We start from the raw sequence: 19,506 nt of genomic DNA on the forward strand, positions 1-19,506 counted from the left end.
TGGACGACAAGAGCGACCTGACAGCCAAATTCACATACACCAAGAACCTGTACGCTACGGAAGCAGCGGCCGCTGAGCTGGCCCAAGAGATAGCCGAGGAGAGGAACGAAGCTCTGCGTAAAGAAAACGTTGGCCTGAAGAACCGGATGAGAAGCCTGACGAGCTCCGTGGAAGACATGGACACCCTGGAGGACATGGTCCTGGAGATGCGCAAATCCCTGGAGGAGAGCAACAGCACCACTGCACGGCTGGAGACTCGACGTCTGCAGCTCCAACAGCAGAATGACGCCTTCAGGGATACGATTGAAAGTCTGAACGGTGACCTGTCCACCCTTATGCACGAGAGAGCGGAGGATAGGGTGAAGTTGCGGGATCTGAACCGCTGCATCGGCCTGTTGCAGTTCCAGGTCGATGAGGGCCGAATCGCTTTTCTTCACAGGGAGGAGTTGATCCAGATGAAAAATTCCCTTATCGAGGAGATGCAAAGCTCCTTGGCCGAAAGCACATCCCGCGTCCTGGAGTTTCAGGAAAGGGTGCAGGACTTGGAGGAGCAACTCGCAGAAGCCAGGAACGCTGGTAAAGAACATGAGATGACAGATAACAGTTCCATTGCGCGCGGGAAAATGGCCCATTCCTTCGCGGAGGAACTTGCGCAATGTAACATGAACTATGTTGATGAAGAGATAAGTGAGGAGAAAGTAGAGGTTTCAACCACTCCGACCCAGAGCTGGGTGATGAGAAGACTGCCCGGGGGGCTACAGAAGGTGGTCTACCAGGCAAGGATTTTCGCCCTGGGCGGCATGGTTTCATTATGCGTAATGGCTGCCAGTGTGCCCACATGCCAAATTGGACATGGGGTTCCATGTGGAGACGCAGAAAATGTATTTTTCAAGTCTTATGCGACTATTAATCACACTGCTCTCCCTCCCGTCTGAATGATATTATATTTCAACATGTTCCATAAAGATTATTATATATTTTATTTTATCACAAACAAAAACGTATTTAGCCTATTCATGGGTAGAATGTTTAAACCTACAGATCAACAACACATACAACATACAGTGGGGCAAAAAAGTATTGTCAGCCACCAATTGTGCAAGTTCTCCCACTTAAAAAGATGAGAGAGGCCTGTAATTTTCATCATAGGTACACTTCAACTATGACAGACAAAATGAGAAAAAAAATTCCAGAAAATCACATTGTAGGATTTTTTATGAATTTATTTGCAAATTATGGTGGAAAATAAGTATTTGGTCAATAACAAAAGTTTATCTCAATACTTTGTTATATACCCTTTGTTGGCAATGACAGAGGTCAAACGTTTTCTGTAAGTCTTCACAAGGTTTTCACACACTGTTGCTGGTATTTTGGCCCATTCCTCCATGCAAATCTCCTCTAGAGCAGTGATGTTTTGGGGCTGTTGCTGGGCAACACGGACTTTCAACTCCCTCCAAAGATTTTCTATGGGGTTGAGATCTGGAGACTGGCTAGGCCACTCCAGGACCTTGAAATGCTTCTTACGAAGCCACTCCTTCGTTGCCCGGGCGGTGTGTTTGGGATCATTGTCATGCTGAAAGACCCAGCCACGTTTCATCTTCAATGCCCTTGCTGATGGAAGGAGGTTTTCACTCAAAATCTCACGATACATGGCCCCATTCATTCTTTCCTTTACACGGATCAGTCGTCCTGGTCCCTTTGCAGAAAAACAGCCCCAAAGCATGATGTTTCCACCCCCATGCTTCACAGTAGGTATGGTGTTCTTTGGATGCAACTCAGCATTCTTTGTCCTCCAAACACGACGAGTTGAGTGTTTACCAAAAAGTTATATTTTGGTTTCATCTGACCATATGACATTCTCCCAATCTTCTTCTGGATCATCCAAATGCTCTCTAGCAAACTTCAGACGGGCCTGGACATGTACTGGCTTAAGCAGGGGGACACGTCTGGCACTGCAGGATTTGAGTCCCTGGCGGCGTAGTGTGTTACTGATGGTAGGCTTTGTTACTTTGGTCCCAGCTCTCTGCAGGTCATTCACTAGGTACCCCCGTGTGGTTCTGGGATTTTTGCTCACCGTTCTTGTGATCATTTTGACCCCACGGGGTGAGATCTTGCGTGGAGCCCCAGATCGAGGGAGATTATCAGTGGTCTTGTATGTCTTCCATTTCCTAATAATTGCTCCCACAGTTGATTTCTTCAAACCAAGCTGCTTACCTATTGCAGATTCAGTCTTCCCAGCCTGGTGCAGGACTACAATTTTGTTTCTGTTGTCCTTTGACAGCTCTTTGGTCTTGGCCATAGTGGAGTTTGGAGTGTGACTGTTTGATGTTGTGGACAGGTGTCTTTTATACTGATAACAAGTATAAACAGGTGCCATTAATACAGGTAACGAGTGGAGGACAGAGGATCCTCTTAAAAAAGAAGTTACAGGTCTGTGAGAGCCAGAAATCTTGCTTGTTTGTAGGTGACCAAATACTTATTTTCCACCATAATTTGCAAATAAATTCATAAAAAATCCTACAATGTGATTTTCTGGATTTTTTTTCCTCATTTTGTCTGTCATAGTTGAAGTGTACCTATGATGAAAATTACAGGCCTCTCTCATCTTTTTAAGTGGGAGAACTTGCACAATTGGTGGCTGACTAAATACTTTTTTGCCCCACTGTAGCTAACATTAACACAATCAGTCTCGGTAAGCTTGTAATAAATATTTTATTATAAATATTCCAATAAATAACATCAATAACACATTGTTAAATAAATACATATATTTCATACATCAAATAAATAATATTGCATTCATCAAATAAATAAATCCCCGTCCCTAAATAAAGGAATAAATAAATAAATAGTTTGACCAGCCAAAAAGAGTTTAGCTAGCTTACGTCCTACTCATCTTTTCATACACAGTATAGTGCACTATTCAACAGTTGTGATGACAAAGTAGTTGATGATGATGTCTGATAATGAAGATAACAATCAGTGTTTCTGATGATTAACTTGTTACAGTTGTAGGTGATGATGATGATTGTCAATATTTGTTATAGTTGATGATGATGAGGAATCAGATGGTGTTGAAGATGAGGGTTTACTTCCTGTGGTCCCCAGCAGAGATGTAGCCCATGGCTCTGCTGATGGTGATGACCCGAAGGTGGAAGCCCTTCAGTACCTTACACAGATGGACCCTCTGGTCCACAGGGTCACCACTAGTCAGCTTAGGGTCTGCAACCTGCAGGGCAAAAGGAAACAAAACTTAACTTTATAAAAATGCAAACTATAAGTCCATAGTTGTGAATGCCTATTAGCAGTGATATTGTACTGTCTCGTGTACAGTTTTGCAATTGTCTACATGAGGTTGTTGTCATTAGAAAACTGTATCAAAAGAAAAAGAAACATGCAAGGAAGGAAGGAATGTTTTCTGTACAAAAGATCAAATAGAAAAATCTAATTACCTGTGAGGAAGACACCCATTGTGTGGATGGACAAATATTTAGTAGGTTCTGGGTGTCCTGGGCAGTGGAGCTGAGGTCGGCCTGTTTGTAAGCCTGTAGTGAGGCAGCATAATGTTCTAGGTCTATTCGGATGTTCCTCAGACACTCACTCTGTCAGAAGAAACCATACAAATGGACAGAGATCAGCCAATCAGACATATAGGAAGCAGTTGAAATGGGTGAGGTAAGAATGGGTGAATTATGTGAAATGCAGTCACTATTAAATCTATAGACTGTCTAAAGATCTAACTATTTATTTTTATATTTGTGGATTTAAATAGCATCCCCTAAACAATTATGCAATATTGTAAGAACACAATAGTTACCTCACTGAATGTGGTGTTCCGTTGACCAGAGCATCTTGTGTTCTGAGGAAATACAAATATATACAAATATAAATCAATAGACTGATTTATATCACTGTTCTGTAAATCCGAAGTATTAATTTAAATTACTACATAAAATGCAGAGAAATTATATATTTTTTTAATGAATAATGGTAATATGAATGTAGAAAATGACTGTTGTGTGACTTACCATGTCCGTGTTGGGTTCGCAGGCTAGGACTGTCTGGGTCTTACTGTTCACCTCCACGCGCTGCTCCGAGCAGTTTAAACCCCGAAACAGGTTTTCCTATGAAGGGAAAATTATTCAATTAGTAAGTGGATATATGAATCACAAACTGTGTGAACAAACTCTAAGCCTATCAAAGATACAGACAGACTGACTGACTGAATGAGGGATACATTAGATTTGAATTAAAAGTTCAAAGGAATTAGTTATAACTGTCACTTACGTTGTCCAGGAGCTTTCTAACATTTTTGACGAGCTCTCTGGAGAGGTCAGCGCACTGCCCGCATTTCTCAGAGTCTAAACTCCGCGGCGTGCGCACTGGGGTTCCCATGGAGACTTGGCAGGACAAGGCGAGGAGCAGCACACAGCTGGCAAGGTCTGTGTGGAGGGAGGACACAATATGTCAGTCAGCACCAACCAATGTATCACCCCAATAATCCTCTAAACAAACCAATGATAAAAACACCCCGGAAAATGTCATTATTTAACTCCAATTTCAAATCAATAAATTAAAATGGAAGACTATGTAAAGTTTGAGGCATATCATTTCACAGGGTTAGTTTATCAAAAAAACACAATACAATTAGGTACAAATGAAATTAATACTCACATAAATAAAAGTTTGGCAGCATGATTCCGAGATCTTTGACTCAGGTGTGGAGTAAACTGATAGGTGTGTTGTCATCGTTGTTTCATCTGATCATTATATAGCCATGCAGCGCTCCTAGAGGGAATTCCCTGGCCAGGTTTAAACACGAAGCTACATACAGCACTACATCAAGCGCCACCAAAATGAAAGTGACGCGTCACTTGTGTGTAATTTCCTAAATTGTTTCTGCAGCTCAGGCCAATGAGTCATGCCCTCGTTTCGATTTGCATGAGTCGCCTCACGAGGAAACCAATGCCTAGAAATGAAAAAATGATACAATACATATATATTTTTTACATTATAGTTAAAGTAATGCAATTAAAACATATAACTGACAGTCACATTCTCCCACTGGTTGTGGGTAACATCTCACTGCATAGCCCAATTCTATCCAGACACCTGCAGCACCGATTGCCAGAAAACTACGTGAGACATGTATGCATTCCGATGTCAATGTTTCACTTTTGCTGCTTATTTTCTCTAGCCTATGTAATTGTCAAAAATATACAGATGACACAAAGAATAATGTTAGAAAGCTTTTTCTAAATGTTTTTGCTGTAGGCCTAGATATATTGTGGGTGGGTAGTAAGTAGCCTTTAGCCTGCTTTAGGCTGGTTGTCTTAAACTGCATTCATAGTTGTTGTTTCTGCAAAGCTTTACATGCATTTAATTGTGCATCATAAACATACATTTCGTAAGAACGAAAAACAATGTAAATATGAAACAGGTTTAATTTCTCAATGTTTGATTGACCCACAGGGGTCAGAATAAAGTGGACCTTCCAACAATTCAGTGCTTTTTGAGAAGTAACTTGTAAAAAAAAAAAATACTTAAGATTTCTGCTAATTTGTATATTCTGTCATAAAGAGCACTTGTTCAATTTCATAAAAAACTGTTTTTTCCATCTCAAGAGATAAAAAAAGGTGCCAAAGTGACATGGTTGACCATAAAAGGGTTGAGGATTTCATCTTAAATCAGGCATAAATCCCCCTGTGACAGTGGCATTGGGGCGGACAAGTACGAAAATGTATGCACTCAGTACTGTTAAGTCACTCTGGATAGTCTGCTAAATGACTAAATTGTAATGGGATTGCCCATGACCCCTGCACACCCACACAATTTGAACCATGGCATTTTGAATGTCTACCATTGGCCTGTTTAGTTAAGAAAGTACTCCTCTTCTTGTAAAGACTGACTCTCACTGGGCCTGTAGAAAGAGAGTGGCCATGGTGTGACAATCTGCAGGGGAGAGGTTCACAGAAGTGGATGAGACTTGTGGTTGTGACCATTGATGTATCAGACCTTTCAAAACCACAATCACAATAAAGCGCAGAGCTAGCTTCGGCCTAAGGTTTAACATCAGCTACTCTTTAAAATAAGGTGACTGTTTATGGAAAAATATTCTAATAGAAAAACGTATGCATCCTTCATACTCCATACTGTTGTTACCTCTGAATAAACGATTCAGTGGAGTGATCAGCTTTTCTCTTCCCAGGTGGCAGTGATGTTGGTATGGTTATTAATGTATCAATTATTTCCAAAATCCTGCAATGCGCTTGTCAGTACAAGTATTACATAATTATAAAATAGTTATAAATGTACTGTTAATGTACTGTGTTTTGCCATATGGACATACAGTAGTTCCCCACTTATAATATTTACAATAACATGTCCATCTCTGTCCACTTTTCTTAACAGACTGCACATCAAACCACAACATATGAAACAAAGTTTATTTTTTATTTTACATATCTGTACATAAACATTTCTTCCCTCAAATAAAAATTCTGAATACAATAGGATGAAAATGATATTAACACATTTATTCATTTCATTTAAAGTGTCAGAAAATCAACATTCACAAAATGTTGAAGACCGATCAGAGTGAGCGTATTACCAAAAGCTACAACTCCACTACAAGGCAGGCATGTTTCCTTTACACTCTTTAAGCACCTTCAAATAAACATTTCTCAGTTGAAAACTACCATTTCTGCAGAATAAAAAGAGGTCAACTTTGAAATACTTAAAAATTACTTTCCAACTTAAAATGGTTTGAAATTAGTCTTCGTAGTTTTATACAATGTTTTTTTCTTACTTTTTTTTTACTGACTTTCTACTATTTTCTCACTATTATTATTTTTTTTCTCCACCATTTTGTAGTGACAGTTATAATTTAGTGGCGAATGTAAAAAGTTAAAAATAAACAATAGCGAAGCAAGGCCGATCACTGCACAGGAAGCCGGGGACAGTATCCATGACAACACACAATCAGTTTCCTCTTCTCCCAGGAAGCAGGAAATGCTCTGTCTTTAGCGCTGGGACAACCACAGAAGCAAATGAAAGGGTGGCCTTCCTCTGGCTGCTGCCACCATGGGTGAGGGTGAGAGGGGCAGGCAGAGGGGGTGCAGCGAGAGACATGGGGCAGGGCATGGGGACCAAAGTGGGGCAGGGGTGGAGTAAAGGGATGGGAAGGGGGCGAGGTTGGGTGGGGCGTCTCATTTGGATGGTGTCTTCTCAGCCATGTGTTTCTGCTGGCTCTCAGCATGCCTGAGTAAAAACAAAATGATGATTAGACAAACTTTATCACCTGCTGCTGTATGATAATCATGCAAATGTATCAAACTGCTAAACGTCTGTCCCAAAGACAGAGTTCCCCCAATCATTCCTGGCCTGTTTGCGGTCATAGCCCAGGAGGCTGTGTGTGTGTGTGTCTCTGTGTGTGTGTGTGTGTTAGATAGCATCACCACCTGGTCAGGTCCTCTATGTCCACCAGCATGGCATCCTGCTCCATATGCAGTTCATCCCTGATCAGCAGCAGCTGCACCAGCTCCTCATTCAGACCTGGAGAAGACAAAACATCAGAACAACAGTAGAAAACCAACACCATTAGAACACTAACATACACCAGGGGCTGGATTCAATCCATATCGCGGAAGTATCGCGGAAGATCTGCTTTAAAATGTGAAGGTCGGCCTCCCGGGTGGCGCAGTGGTCTAGGGCACTGCATCGCAGCGCTAGCTGCGCCACCAGAGTCTCTGGGTTCGCGCCCAGGCTCTGTCGCAGCCGGCCGCGACCGGGAGGTCCGTGGGGCGACGCACAATTGGCCTAGCGTCGTCCGGGTTAGGGAGGGTTTGGCCGGTAGGGATATCCTTGTCTCATCGCGCTCCAGCGACTCCTGTGGCGGGCCGGGCGCAGTGCACGTTAACCGAGGGGGGCGGGTGCACGGTGTTTCCTCCGACACATTTGGTGCGGCTGGCTTCCGGGTTGGAGGCGCGCTGTGTTAAGAAGCAGTGCGGCTTGGTTGGGTTGTGCTTCGGAGGACGCATGGCTTTCGACCTTCGTCTCTCCCGAGCCCGTACGGGAGTTGTAGCGATGAGACAAGATAGTAATTACTAGCGATTGGATACCACGAAAATTGGGGAGAAAAGGGGCTAAAATTCAAAATTAAAATAAATAAATGTGAAGGTCATTTATGATTGAGCCGATATATGCAGTGGTTACCGTGAATGCAGTTTCCGCAAACGTGGGAACATTGCCTTTATATATCATTCCAAACAAGCTATAACACGGATCCTCCGGCGATACTTCTGCGATACGGGTTGAATCCAGCCCCAAGTCATATGAGACGCAGATTTCAAATGGAGCATATTTTTAAACCATGCCAGTAAAAGACAATATTCTATAGCAACATTTTTGTGGGGGATTTTTTTTGCCTTCTGTGTAAGGTGAGGTATTGTTCATCTTTCACTAGTATTGTCACACATGCATCCAACTTACATTTCTGAAATGACTTTCAATATGAAAGATACCCTAACTAACAGTGTGTGTGTATCCTCGTGGGGACCTGAAATCTCCAAAAGTCCCCACAAGGATAGTAAAACAAGGAAAATTCTCCCTCTTGGGGAAATTTCCCACATCCCCACGAGGACAAAGGATATTTTAAGCTTAGCGGTTAATGGTTAGGGTTAGGTTTAGGGATTAAGGTTAGGGTTAAAGTTCAGTTTAGTGGTAAAGGTTAGGGTTAAAGTTAGAGTTAGGTTTAGGGGTTAGGGTTAAAGTTAGGGTTAGGTTTAGGAGTTAAGGTTAGGGTAAAAGTTAGGGTTAGGTTTAGGGGTCAGGGAAAATAGGATTTTGAATGGAAATCAATATTAGGTCCCCACGAGGATAAAAAAATGTGTGTGTGTGTGGTTCTCACTCTCTATCTGGGAGTGCAGGTCATTGACTATAACCTGTAGTTGTCCCAGGGTCATGTCCCTCAGGTCTGTAGTCTTCAGGCTCCTCTTCATCAGACACTCATTGATGTGGGGCAAGTGGGGCAGCTAGAGAGAAACACACAGATCACCAGTTAGAAATACACACACACACACATTTACAGAAACCTACAGCACACCGGAAATGTACAAGTACACGAATATGTACACTCACTGATATGGATTCCTACGGCACTAGAGAACCCAAAGACACTACAGTGTATGTTGGCGTGAGTGTGTGTAGGCCTATGTGTGTTTGCGTGTGCAAGATGGTGCAGATTCTTGAGGAAAGGCGTCATTTCAATTTAATCTGCATCTCATAAATAAATCCAGCCACTGAAAGCAGCCCAATGCTACAGAGCTGCCAAGACTGTAATATGATGCAAAGCCCAATCTCTCCAGCAGGGGTCAGCCTCGCAACTTAACTGTTACAGCAATATACAGTACAGCAGTGGTCCCTGACCTTACCCTGGTCATAGAGAGCTACAGGAAACAACTCTGTCTCCTTCCTCCTGGCCATAGCCACGGGAAGTAGGGGTGCTGAGGGTGCTGCATTACCCACTGAATAATCAGAATATGTTTTGTTGTTGTTGTGAAAAAGTAGTGCACTGGGCCTTTACTAGTCCTGTATTAGCGGACAGATATAGCCGCCTGTATTGCGGGCAAAGCATTTTTTTCTGCATCAAATTGCAGCACACACACCCCCAAACTACTTCCCGCGGCTATGCTCCTGGCAGTAAGCAACACACTCTACGCTCTCTCTTTGTCTTCCTGAATTCTCTGACTGTTTGTTCTTGTCAAATCAACACACAGCCTTTTACTGTGGTGATGTCATTTGTGTTTCCTTCAAGATTTTCAGCTCCACTTCCTCTCATCCACCTCTCCCTCTCTCTCTCTCTCTCTCTCTGTATGTCACTCACCACACCTTGTTGGGTTCCATAGTGGTAGGTTTGACATTAACCCTAGAGAGTAACCAAGGTGAATCACAAAGCATCATTTTCATCAGGCTCGCTGGGTATGAGAATTTCCCTCGATCCCTTGTTCAAGTTATTTCTATCTGTGTGCATCTCCTTCAAATACATCCTCTCTCTCGGTCTGACATTCTTCACTTTAAGGAAGTGTCTCAGGGTGAGAAAACGTGTTCCTTTTTTTTAATATATATTTTTTTTAGGGGGTAGATCAAATTTAATATTGCAGATAGATTGTAGCTTCCACCAATGTAATTGTCTGCGTCATTTCCAATCCCTCATATATATATATATTTTAAATATATTTATCTTTATTATTTTCCCTTAACCCTACCACCCCTCCCCTTATTGGAGTAAACTAATGGACGACAACACTTAGGCGTCTACTTCCAGCTTATACATACTATATACATTTTACAGACACAATGTATTTTACAATAGTTATCTTTCGTTTGTTTTTAATCCCATCCTTCAGCTACCCTCAACCTCTCCCATCTATCTCTGAAGACCATCAGTTTTGATTTCTATTTGCCATACATTTTTAACTGTGCTGTTTCACAACAGCTCTGAACCTTTCTATTCTCATAGTTTCTACAGATTGTAAAGTAAAGATAAATGTTTTTGCTAAAAGTATTATTGTATTATTGATCGATTGACTATGACTTTTCAAATCACCCAGCAGTGCTATTTGCAGAGTTAGCTCCAGGTAAATGTTGCAATTCTTCAGCCATTCCTGAACCTGTGACCAGAAACAAGCTACATATGGACAGTACCAAAACAAGTGATCTAATGATTCTGTCTCTTCACAGCAAAATCTGCAGAGCTGTGATAAATATATACAGTATATACAGTTGAAGTCGGAAGTTTAAATACACCTTAGCCAAATACATTTAAACTCAGTTTTTCACAATTCCTGACATTTAATCTTAGTAAAAATTCCCTGTCTTAGGTCAGTTAGGATCACCACTTTATTTTAAGAATGTGAAATGTCAGAATAATAGTAGAGAGAATGATTTATTTCAGCTTTTATTTCTTTAATCACATTCCCAGTGGGTCAGAAGTTTACATACGCTCAATTAGTATTTGGTAACATTGCCTTTAATTTTTTTTTTTACTTGGGTCAAACATTTCAGGAAGCCTTCCACAAGTTGGGTGAATTTTGGCCCATTCCTCCTGACAGAGCTGGTGTAACTGAGTCAGGTTTGTAGGCCTCCTTGATCGCACACACTTTTTCAGTTCTCCCCACAAATCTTCAATGGGATTGAGGTCAGGGCTTTGTGATGGCCACTCCAATGTCTTGACTTTGTTGTCCTTAAGCCATTTTGCCACAACTTTGGAAGTATGCTTGGGGTCATTGTCCATTTGGAAGACCCATTTGCGACCAAGCTTTAACTTCCTGACTGATGTCTTGAGATGTTGCTTCAATATATCCACATAATTGTCCTTCCGGGACAATCCTTCTGGGATTGATTTGCACTTTTCGCACCAAAGTACGTTCATCTCTAGGAGACAGAACGCGTCTCCTTCCTGAGCGGTATGACGGCTGCGTGGTCCCATGGTGTTAATACTTGCGTACTATTGTTTGTACAGATGAACGTGGTACCTTCAGGCGTTTGGAAATTGCTCCCAAGGATGAACCAGACTTGTGGAGGTCTACAAAATGTTTTTTGACTGATTTCTTTTGATTTTCCCATGTCAAGCAAAGAGGCACTGAGTTTGAAGGTAGGCCTTGAAATACATCCACAGGTACACCTTCAATTGACTCAAATGATGTCAATTAGCCTATCAGAAGCTTCTAAAGCCATGACATCATTTTCTGGAATTTTCCAAGCTGTTTAAAGGCACAGTCGACTTAGTGTATGTAAACGTCTGACCCACTGGAATTGTGATAAGTGATAAGTGAAATAATCTGTCTGTAAACAATTGTTGGAAAAATTTGTTGTGTCATGCACAAAGTAGATGCCCTAACTGACTTGCCAAAACTATAGTTTGTTAACAAGAAATTTGTGGAGTGGTTTTAATGACTCAAACCTAAGTGTATGTACATTTCCGACTATTGGTTGCAATAATTTTGTATAATAATTTAAATAAAACAATTATACGTTTTGAATCCGGCATCATTTTGTTCAGTTCATAAACCATGTGTCAGGGAATCGGTATATCGAAAATCTCTTCCCAACTATTTTGCAATTTATATGGCACAGCTGTCAATTTTTCGGCCCTGAAATTAAATTGGTATACTTTTTTTTATCAGAATTTTTCCTTTTTCCACCTTCCACTTTCCTCTTCCATTTGTGTGGTAATGCTGCAATTAGTTGGTTGTAATTTTTGGAAGAGCAGACATTTCCATATATTTTTGTTAGCTGCATGTGTGACATAACTCCACCAGTCCTATTTATGATATCATTTACAAGGATTATACTTTAAAAAATGTTTTATCATAAAAAAATTTTTTTTAATCAATTATTATATTTCAGTTTAACCATAATATTTGCTGTAATATTTGTTCTGTCTTTTCTGGTGGATTAAACTGAAATTGCAACCAACTTTTTATGGCTTGTTTAAAAAATAGTGATATTTTGTAGATTATTTCATTTTCAAATTATTGAAAGTGAGAGGTTGTAATCTGAATAAAGGGAAAACGAACATTCTTCAACATGGGGTGAGACATTCTTACTAATCTGATAGAGAACCAGTTGGGATCTAAGTATAACCTTTGTATGATTGAAGCTTTTAGTGAGAGGTCTAATGCTTTCCTATTTAATCATTTCTGCCCTCCGAATTCATACTCATTATAAATATGTGCTCCTTTCATTGCACTTTTTCTGTATGACTTGTGAGTGTGCATGATCGCTCAGCTGGTTCTTCCTGTCACAGTTTCTCTCTCCTCTTTCACTTTCACATTGGAACCCATGCAACTGCACTGGCGGCCATGTTTCCCCTCTGTCATAGGCCACCGTTTCAGTTCGTAGAGGGAGCACGTAAGTCAGTGACACACAGAGAGAGACAGCGGTGTGAGAAAAGAGAGCGAGAGACATAGAGAGTGAGAGATGCGGAGATGCAGGGAGAGCCGGCCACCGCGAGTGGTAGTGTTTTGGTCATGATATGTGCTTGGCCTCATTGTGTTTGTCCGAGGTGGAGTTTCCTCCCTCAGTTATATTACTGGATTGGTTTCTCGATGAGTCTTGGCTACTGAGGTTAGTGGCAATATGAATAAGGATACCGCCAACAACAATACCGAAGTATTTCATCATATCAGTATTCTCTTAGATTAGGCATGATATGAATGGGGAAAAATTCTTGGTGGGAGTGTTGTGTGAATTGTTGTGTAAATTCTTTGTAAGGCCACATGGCTTTAGTGGATTCAAGCATGGTAAATGTTGTAAAACCACATCTCCTCACACACATTCCCCTCATTTCTCTTGTCATTAGTGGCTTACGCAAGAGCCCCTGACACTCAAACACACGGCCGCTAGCTTAACACATTGGTCTGGTGCCAGCCTGCACTCTGACTATATATGTTTGGTAGGGCTGAAATCAACTGGAAAAGGTTCACATATTTCTATAAATAATGTATTGAGAACTTGTACCCAGGAAATGCACATCCCTATAATAATGAGCAGGTGTGAGTCTTTCCACTTTATGCTAAAGAGGTATAGTGTACCGTAAGTAGCTCTGAAGCTAATGCTATCTGAGCATGTTGCTGCCCCTGTGTTCAGTACAGCAGTGTGTTAGCTTAGCGACAGGGCCTCAGATCTGCCCCTGTGTTCAGTACAGCAGTATGTTAGCTTAGCGACAGGGCCTTAGATCTGCCCCTGTGTTCAGTACAGCAGTGTGTTAGCTTAGCGACAGGGCCTCAGATCTGCCCCTGTGTTCAGTACAGCAGTGTGTTAGCTTAGCGACAGGGCCTTAGATCTGCCCCTGTGTTCAGTACAGCAGTGTGTTAGCTTAGCGACAGGGCCTCAGATCTGCCCCTGTGTTCAGTACAGCAGTGTGTTAGCTTAGCGACAGGGCCTCAGATCTGCCCCTGTGTTCAGTACAGCAGTGTGTTAGTTTAGCGACAGGGCCTTAGATCTGCCCCTGTGTTCAGTACAGCAGTGTGTTAGCTTAGCGACAGGGCCTCAGATCTGCCCCTGTGTTCAGTACAGCAGTATGTTAGCTTAGCGACAGGACCTCAGATCTGCCCCTGTGTTCAGTACAGCAGTGTGTTAGTTTAGCGACAGGGCCTTAGATCTGCCCCTGTGTTCAGTACAGCAGTGTGTTAGTTTAGCGACAGGACCTCAGATCTGCCCCTGTGTTCAGTGTAGCAGTATGTCAGTTTAGCGACAGGGCCTTAGATCTGCCCCTGTGTTCAGTACAGCAGTGTGTTAGCTTAGCGACAGGGCCTCAGATCTGCCCCTGTGTTCAGTACAGCAGTATGTTAGCTTAGCGACAGGACCTCAGATCTGCCCCTGTGTTCAGTACAGCAGTATGTTAGTTTAGCGACAGGGCCTCAGATCTGCCCCTGTGTTCAGTACAGCAGTGTGTTAGTTTAGCGACAGGGCCTTAGATCTGCCCCTGTGTTCAGTACAGCAGTGTGTTAGTTTAGCGACAGGACCTTAGATCTGCCCCTGTGTTCAGTACAGCAGTGTGTTAGTTTAGCGACAGGGCCTTAGATCTGCCCCTGTGTTCAGTACAGCAGTGTGTTAGTTTAGCGACAGGGCCTTAGATCTGCCCCTGTGTTCAGTACAGCAGTGTGTTAGTTTAGCGACAGGACCTCAGATCTGCCCCTGTGTTCAGTACAGCAGTGTGTTAGTTTAGCGACAGGGCCTCAGATCTGCCCCTGTGTTCAGTACAGCAGTGTGTTAGTTTAGCGACAGGGCCTCAGATCTGCCCCTGTGTTCAGTACAGCAGTGTGTTAGTTTAGCGACAGGGCCTTAGATCTGCCCCTGTGTTCAGTACAGCAGTGTGTTAGCTTAGCGACAGGACCTCAGATCTGCCCCTGTGTTCAGTGTAGCAGTGTGTTAGCTTAGCGACAGGGCCTCAGATCTGCCCCTGTGTTCAGTACAGCAGTGTGTTAGCTTAGCGACAGGGCCTTAGATCTGCCCCTGTGTTCAGTACAGCAGTGTGTTAGTTTAGCGACAGGACCTCAGATCTGCCCCTGTGTTCAGTACAGCAGTGTGTTAGCTTAGCGACAGGACCTCAGATCTGCCCCTGTGTTCAGTACAGCAGTGTGTTAGCTTAGCGACAGGGCCTCAGATCTGCCCCTGTGTTCAGTACAGCAGTGTGTTAGCTTAGCGACAGGGCCTTAGATCTGCCCCTGTGTTCAGTACAGCAGTGTGTTAGTTTAGCGACAGGACCTCAGATCTGCCCCTGTGTTCAGTACAGCAGTGTGTTAGTTTAGCGACAGGACCTCAGATCTGCCCCTGTGTTCAGTACAGCAGTGTGTTAGTTTAGCGACAGGACCTCAGATCTGCCCCTGTGTTCAGTACAGCAGTGTGTTAGCTTAGCGACAGGACCTCAGATCTGCCCCTGTGTTCAGTACAGCAGTATGTTAGTTTAGCGACAGGACCTCAGATCTGCCCCTGTGTTCAGTACAGCAGTATGTTAGTTTAGCGACAGGACCTCAGATCTGCCCCTGTGTTCAGTACAGCAGTATGTTAGTTTAGCGACAGGACCTCAGATCTGCCCCTGTGTTCAGTACAGCAGTGTGTTAGTTTAGCGACAGGACCTCAGATCTGCCCCTGTGTTCAGTACAGCAGTATGTTTGTTTAGCGACAGGGCCTTAGATCTGCCCCTGTGTTCAGTACAGCAGTGTGTTAGTTTAGCGACAGGGCCTTAGATCTGCCCCTGTGTTCAGTACAGCAGTGTGTTAGTTTAGCGACAGGGCCTTAGATCTGCCCCTGTGTTCAGTGTAGCAGTATGTCAGTTTAGCGACAGGGCCTCATCTGCCTTTGTGTTTAGTACACCAGTGTGTTAGCTTAGCGACAGGGCCTCAGATGTGAAACTCATCTCTTCTGACTGCTGGGCACGACTACATCCCCAAACACGTCACCCAGTGCATTATGGGATATGAATAATAGATTGGCCGAACCCAACCACCCCCTCTTTACTGAATAAGTAACATCTTCTGCCCAGGTGGTAATATTGGTGTGTGTGTGTGTGTAGGGTGCCTTTCAAAAGTGTTCATCCCCCTTGGTGTTTTTCCTATTTTGTTGCATTAAAACCTGTAATATAAATGGATTTTTATTTGGATTTCATGTAATGGACATACACAAAATAGTCAAAATTGGTGAAATGAAAAAAATAACTTGTTTCAAAAAATTCTAACAAATATATATATTGCAAAGTGGTGCGTGCATATGTATTCACCCCCTCTGCTATGAAGCCCCTAAATAAGATCTGGTGCAACCAATTACCTTCAGATGTCACATAATTCGTTAAATAAAGTCCACCTGTGTGCAATCTAAGTGTCACATGATCTGTCACTTGATCTCAGTATATATACACTTGTTCTGAAAGGCCCCAGAGTCTGCAACACCACTAAGCAAGGGGCACCACCAAGCAAGTGACACCACGAAGACCAAGGAGCATCTCCAAACAGGTCAGGTACAAAGTTGTGGAGAAGTACAGATCAGGGTTGGGTTATAAAAAAATATCTGAAACTTTGAACATCCCACGGAGCACCATTAAATCCATTATTAAAAAATGGAAAGAATATGGCACCACAACAAACCTGCCAAGAGAGGGCTGCCCACCAAAACTCACATACCAGGCAAGGAGGGCATTAAATCAGAGAGGCAACAAAGATAACCCTGAAGGAGCTGCAAAGCTCCACAGGGGAGATTGGAGTATCTGTCCATAGGACCACTTTAAGCCGTACACTCCACAGAGCTGGGCTTTACGGAATAGTGGCCAAAAAAAAGCCATTGCTTATAGAAAAAAATAAGCAAACACTTTTGGTGTTTGCCAAAAGGCATGTGGGAGACTCCCCAAACATATGGAAGATGGTCTGGTCAGATGAGACTAAAATTGCCGTGAAGAATGGACAACAATCCCAGTGGCTAGATGTGCCAAGCTTATAGAGACATACCCCAAGAGACAGGCAGCTGCAATTGCTGCAAAAGGTGTCTCTACAAAGTATTGACTTTGGGGGGTGAATAGTTATGCATGCTCAAGTTTTAATTCTTTTGTCTTATTTCTTGTTTGTTTCACAATTAAAAATATTTTCCATCTTCAAAGTGGTCGGCATGTTGTGTAAATCAAATGATACAAACCCCCCAAAAATCAATTTTAATTCTAGGTTGTTAGGCAACAAAATAGGAAAAATGCCAAGGGGGGTGAATACTTTTGCAAGCCACTGTATCTCTGTGTGTGTGCTTGGGGGGCACTGATGCAGATGAGAATGTTAAAATAATCATAAAAGACCTGGGGTTAGAAACACTGACTAGAGGCTGAGGTTACAGGCCCGTTGCCTATAGCGACGGTACTGACCAGGTCTGCCACAGGGGACTTTTTGCGGTTCTGTTTTTCCACCTCCACCTGCATCTTGGCCATGGGTTTGGCCATCGCCAGGGCTAGCTTAGCCTCGGCCTGCAACTTCTTCTGTCTGCTCAGGAAGTCCATGTCCTCCAGAGACTCACTGTCTTCCTCCGTAGTGTCCCGGTCAGAGTAGGACGAACTTTGCTTCGACTGGGGAACAAGGACGTGGGGAAAGTGGAAATAAGGAAAAGTTAGTGGTTTATTCCCATTGGCTCTTCGTTCTTCTAGTGTAGTCATTGATAGGTCATTAATTGAACACAGAGGTCAGACAGGGAAACAGCTCAGAGCTATAACAGATGGTTATAAATACTGGGATTATCTCCCTCTCTCTCTCCCTCGCTCCCTCCCTCCCTCTATTAACCGTGTCTGTGTCTGTCAGACAGGCCGAGTGGCCACTCATCCATGTCCTTCAGAGAGCGTGTTCATATTCAACCCTCATTTGCTGCCGGTGTATTGGTTAACGGGACAGAAAACGTGAGCATGGCCATTCACTCTCCCCCACACGCTAACCCAGGGCTATCGCTCTGATTCATACCGAATCTGTCCCTTTCTCTCTTTCTCTCAGACAGTCTCACTGAGGGTTACCTATATGAGTCACACAGTAGATATCTCTCTCTCTCTAAGAATGCGTATTTCTTCTTAATGTGTGTGTGTGTGTGTGTGTGTGTGTGTGTGTGTGTGTGTGTGTGTGGTCGGTCTGTACCATAGGGGACAGCGGTGTGTCCAGACTGGTCTCTGTCTTGCTGTCATCTGCATCGCTGTCCTTGTCGCTGCCGCTGTCATTGACAAAACAGATCTGCAGGTTCATCCCACTCTGCAGCCTAGAGATAGAAGGAAAGAGGGAAGAGAGAGGGGGAGGAAGAGGAGGAAGAGAGAGGGGGAGAAAGAGGGGGAGGAAGAGGAGGAAGAGAGAGGGGGAGAAAGAGGAGGGAGAGGATGCGTCATTACTATGGGCTAACGGAGGGGGGAAAGTTCTATGGGTTAAGGAAAGTTCGCTCAGCAATAATTGCTTGTAGGGTTTTATTGACCCAGATAAGATGCACCTAGGCACCGCTGGTGAGAAAGAAACTCAATAACAGTCCCATCTAGTTTTCCACTCAGGCCAAACCCTCCTCTAACTCTCTGCCGATGTCTCAGTGTGTCTGTGATAGAACTGTAATAGTGGCTAGCCTTCCATAGCATTAATAAGTATGTCTGTGTCTACTCTGTTCCTCCCTCTCTTGCTCTAACTTGGGTTCGATCCAATCAGCTAGACTACGACGGCTCTCTAGACCTCAGAAGACCTGAGTCCTGTAAGATCTGGATCAAACCACTCTGGATCAATAATCGGCTTCTTTCAAGCAGTAATTACAAACACATGTAGAGAGAACCTGATCGATTAAACAGCCTGGATCCAATCAGTCCAGATTTAACCAGACCAGAGTAATCGATTGGTAGTTTCAGAGGAAGGAGCATCAAAATTATCCTTGGAATTAGTTAAGCAGTTGATGGAAGTACCTAACTTATCCATCAGTGAGTGCACCCCATAAGAGCTGCTTTAGTGAGAATTCTGATATGCATATATCATAGTTTCAGATGAATGAACTGTGCGAGTGTCTTTGTGTGTATGACTGTATGTGTGTGTATCATGGAAGGCTGCTAACAGAAAGGTTGATGGTATGTGTAGGAGTGCATTTTGGGAAGTGAAATCCACAGTGCCGGGATGCAGAGAAAGAGAGAGGAAATGTCCCTTACTCTCAACAGTGAACAGTGGTTTCAGAGGGAGAGAGCAGGAGTCTGTTTGTGTTGGGGAGATGGCCCTACAGAGTTCCAGGAGATAGACATAGTTACAGGCATTAAGAAAAGGTCAAATCTGACTCTGTCAGAGTAATGTCCAGTAACCTGCAATTTCACTCCATTGACAGTGCCCACAGGCATAAAGAGAGCGATGTCATTGCTTCTCAAGAACAGGGACTGGGACTGAGGGTGAAACTGATCTGTGTCTGTATGTGTGCGTGTGGGTAGAGCTGTGGCTGTCATGGAATTTTGGATGACGTAATTGGCCAGCCAAATGA

The 19,506-nt window shown here is 43.2% G+C and overlaps 2 protein-coding genes across 9 annotated transcripts in view; both read right to left on the bottom strand.

Moving 5' to 3' along the window:
• Positions 1–2,710: 2,710 nt before the first annotated feature.
• Positions 2,711–4,581, bottom strand: il12a (interleukin 12a). Its single transcript, XM_071358887.1, has 5 exons — positions 4,288–4,581; positions 4,029–4,124; positions 3,818–3,859; positions 3,453–3,602; positions 2,711–3,229 (listed from the first exon to the last, which is right to left on the bottom strand). The coding sequence occupies exons 1-5, from the start codon at positions 4,393–4,395 to the stop codon at positions 3,089–3,091; spliced, it is 537 nt and encodes a 178-aa protein (XP_071214988.1). The 5' UTR covers positions 4,396–4,581; the 3' UTR covers positions 2,711–3,088.
• A 1,851-nt stretch (positions 4,582–6,432) lies between these two features.
• LOC139548921 (schwannomin-interacting protein 1-like) overlaps positions 6,433–19,506 on the bottom strand; it is a 324,597-nt gene continuing 311,523 nt past the window's right edge. For all 8 annotated transcript variants that reach the window (XM_071358879.1, XM_071358880.1, XM_071358881.1 and 5 more), the window contains 5 exons: positions 18,156–18,273; positions 17,405–17,602; positions 8,909–9,032; positions 7,461–7,554; positions 6,433–7,260 (listed from right to left, as the gene is read on the bottom strand). In XM_071358879.1, the coding sequence (XP_071214980.1) occupies positions 7,209–7,260; positions 7,461–7,554; positions 8,909–9,032; positions 17,405–17,602; positions 18,156–18,273 (586 nt within the window). In that variant the 3' untranslated portion in view covers positions 6,433–7,208. The remainder of the gene's footprint in view (positions 7,261–7,460; positions 7,555–8,908; positions 9,033–17,404; positions 17,603–18,155; positions 18,274–19,506) is intronic.

Source organism: Salvelinus alpinus, chromosome 22 (genome assembly GCF_045679555.1).
Source record: "Salvelinus alpinus chromosome 22, SLU_Salpinus.1, whole genome shotgun sequence".
NCBI classification, from domain to species: domain Eukaryota; kingdom Metazoa; phylum Chordata; class Actinopteri; order Salmoniformes; family Salmonidae; genus Salvelinus; species Salvelinus alpinus.